Source organism: Mesitornis unicolor, unplaced genomic scaffold (genome assembly GCF_000695765.1).
Source record: "Mesitornis unicolor isolate BGI_N332 unplaced genomic scaffold, ASM69576v1 scaffold1023, whole genome shotgun sequence".
NCBI classification, from domain to species: Eukaryota; Metazoa; Chordata; class Aves; order Mesitornithiformes; family Mesitornithidae; genus Mesitornis; species Mesitornis unicolor.
Window position 1 is genome coordinate 1 of NW_010175072.1, and position 3,165 is coordinate 3,165.

The following is a 3,165-nucleotide window of genomic DNA, read 5'->3' on the forward strand; positions in this document are numbered from 1 at the left end:
TGTCCCTTGTGGGGACTGGCCAGGACCCTGCTGCCAAGAGCCCCGAGTGGAGCAGGCAGGGGCCCGGCAGTGAGCCCAGTGCTCAGCCATGGCCAGGGGATGTGGTCCTGTCCCAGCACAACAACAATGCTGGCACCACATGGGGAGCCACGGGCTGGGGAGACAGTGGGGCCGGACAGCGGGACAGCCAGGCCCCGGGGATAAGCGATGGTGCGAAACCAGCAGAGAAGTCCAGTGCTCCCCAGGGGGACGTGGATGCTGGAGGGGGGCTGAAGACACCCTCGGGGGTGCACAAGATCACACCCAGCCTTGGCCACCAAGAAGCAGCTGAATGTCCCTATGAGAAAGCACAGACATGTCCCTTGGAAGGGACTGAGGGTCCCATGGCAGAGCCGGGGAAGGACACTCCTGTGGCCATGCTGAGGCCGATGGCACCAAAGGAAGAAGGGACCAGGATGGCCGAAGGGCTCCAGGAAGGCAGCACGTCCACAGTTGGAGCACAGAGAGCAGCCACTGAGGAGCTGGGAGCTGAAGTTTGTCCCCGGAGAGGTCTGGGGATCCCAGCAGGGAGAGGAACTTTGCTGCGCCAGGAGGCAATCGCTCCCCAGGAGGACAGTGGGGTCTCCCCGGGCAGGGAGAAGGGGGGCAGCCAGATCGAACCCCTCAGTGCTGGGGGGAGCTGGGGCACTGAGAGGGTTCCTGCAAGGAGCTGGAGCACGGAGGTGTCCCCGGCTGCAGCAGGGAAGGGCAGTAGCAAGGAGGACCCCTACCACCCCAGGGAAGAGCTGGGTGCAGAGAAACCACCAGCAAAAACCCCAGAGCTGCCAAAAGCAGCATCAGAGAAAGCGGGGAGGAGGGATGAGGTTTGCCCATGGGAGAGTGGGGAATGGGGAAAGACTGGCAGAGCCGAAATCTGTCCCTGGGATGTGGAGGGGGCTCAGCCAGAGCAGGAGAGGCAGGAAGGGAAGAGGAGGGCAAGCAAGCAGGTCCAGAGCATCAGCCCAAAATCGCTGGATTTGCCAAGAGCACAGGAGAACGAGAGCAGCCTGCAAGCACCCAGCCAGAGCCGGGGCAGCACCAGTGGCAAGGGACCCCCACCAAAACCTGCCCCCAAAAGCCTGGAGCTGCCAGAAGTGACCCCAAGGAGCCTGGCGAGCACACGGGCTTCGGTTTGTCCCTGGGAAGTGGCTGGAGCTGATGGGGGTAGAGGAGAAGTTTGCCCTTGGGAAAGAGGAACAGCCTCATCTGATGCAGGAAAATCAGATAGTGGTGACATTTCCCAAGGGAAGAAAGGGAATTCCCTGCAGAAAGTGGTCCTAGGGGACACAGGAGAGATGGCTCCAGCTGCGAGGCCCACAGTGGAACACCCAGCTCTGCCCAGAACCCCATCCAAGCAGGTAGGAAGCACTGGCAGCAAAAAGGCTGACATTTGTCCATGGGAAACAGAGAGTGAACCGCTTGCTAAAACAGAAATCTGCCCTTGGGAAGAACCTGCAGCTCCATTGGAGAAGGAGAGACCAAGCCAGGACACGTGTGGGACTTCCCAAGGGGAAAACAAAGCAGGGTCTGGAGGAGTTGAAGATGTCAAAGCAAAGCTGGCAGAGATGGGCGGCCGTCGGCCTGAGAGCAGGGACACTGGGAAGTTTGCAAAGCTCATGAGGAAAAGCCTGGAGATTGCAAGATCCCAGGCCAAGAAATCCCAGATTGTGGAGAGCATAAAGGAGGAGATCTGTCCCTGGGAGAGCCAGGGCATGGAAAAGTATCAAGAAAAACCCCATGCAGGGAGCTCGGCTCTGCTCAAGTCACCCTCAAAGAAATCTCAGAGCGGGGAGAGCCTGAAGGCTGAGGTCTGTCCTTGGGAGGAGCAGGAGGTCAAATCCCCTGACAAGGCAGAAATCTGCCCCTGGGAGACGGCCGCTCCACCATCAGGCAAAGAGAAATTAAGAGAAGAAAAAGGTGTCCTGTCCGTGGAGAGAAGCCCTCCTACAGGTCAAGGTGTCCATAAAGAGATTGGAGACAGCGCAGCTGCAAAGAAGGAGAAAGGAAGCAGAGGTCATGAGTCCATCTGTCCATGGGAGAGCCCGGACATGGAGAAACCTGCAGAAAAACTCCACATCAGGACCCCAGCACTGCCCAAATCCCCTTCAAAGAAATCCCAGAGCAAGGAGAGCCTGAAGACTGAAATCTGTCCTTGGGAGGCAGAGGAGGCCGAGTCCACCGACAAAGCAGAAATCTGCCCCTGGGAAGTGGCAGCTCCATCGTCAGCTAAAGAGAAATCAAGAAAGGACAAAGATGCTTTGTCCACAGTGATCAAAATCCCTGCTACAGGTCAAGGTGTCCCTAAAGAGACTGGAGACAGCGCAGCTGCAAAGAAGGAGAAAGGAAGCGGAGATCGTGAGTCCGTCTGTCCATGGGAGAGCACAGACATGGAGAAACCTGCAGAAAAACCCCAGGCCAGGATCCCAGCGCTGCCCAAATCCCCTTCAAAGAAATCCCAGAGCGAGGAGAACCTGAAGACTGAAATCTGTCCTTGGGAGGCACAGGAGGCTGAGTCCACCAACAAAGCAGAAATCTGCCCCTGGGAAGTGGCAGCTCCATCGTCAGCTAAAGAGAAACCAAGAAAGGACAAAGATGCTTTGTCCACAGTGATCAAAATCCCTGCTACAGGTCAAGGTGTCCCTAAAGAGATTGGAGACAGCGCAGCTGCAAAGAAGGAGAAAGGAAGCGGAGATCGTGAGTCCGTCTGTCCATGGGAGAGCACGGACATGGACCAGCCTTCAGAAAAACCCCGCACCAGGATCCCAGTGCTGCCCAAATCAACATCAAGGAAATCCCAGAGTAAGGAGAGCCTGAAGGCTGAGATCTGTCCTTGGGAGGTGCAGGAGGTTGAAGCCACTGATAAAGCAGAAATCTGCCCCTGGGAGTCAGTTGTTCTACCATCAGGTAAAGAGAAATCAAGACAGGACAAAGATGTTCTGTCCACAGTGATCAAAAGCCCTCCTACAAGTCAAGGTGTCCACAAAGAGACTGGAGACAGCGCAGCTGCAAAGAAGGAGAAAGGAAGCAGAGGTCATGAGTCCATCTGTCCATGGGAGAGCACGGACATGGAGAAACCTGCAGAAAAACTCCACATCAGGACCCCAGCACTGCCCAAATCCCCTTCAC

The 3,165-nt window shown here is 56.7% G+C and overlaps 1 protein-coding gene across 1 annotated transcript in view; it reads left to right on the top strand.

Annotated features, from left to right (window-relative positions):
* The first annotated feature begins 1,604 nt into the window (after nt 1-1,604).
* GPR179 (G protein-coupled receptor 179) overlaps nt 1,605-3,165 on the top strand; it is a 2,998-nt gene continuing 1,437 nt past the window's right edge. The window contains exon 1 of the mRNA XM_010181234.1: nt 1,605-2,943. Coding sequence (XP_010179536.1) covers nt 1,605-2,943 — 1,339 coding nt within the window. The remainder of the gene's footprint in view (nt 2,944-3,165) is intronic.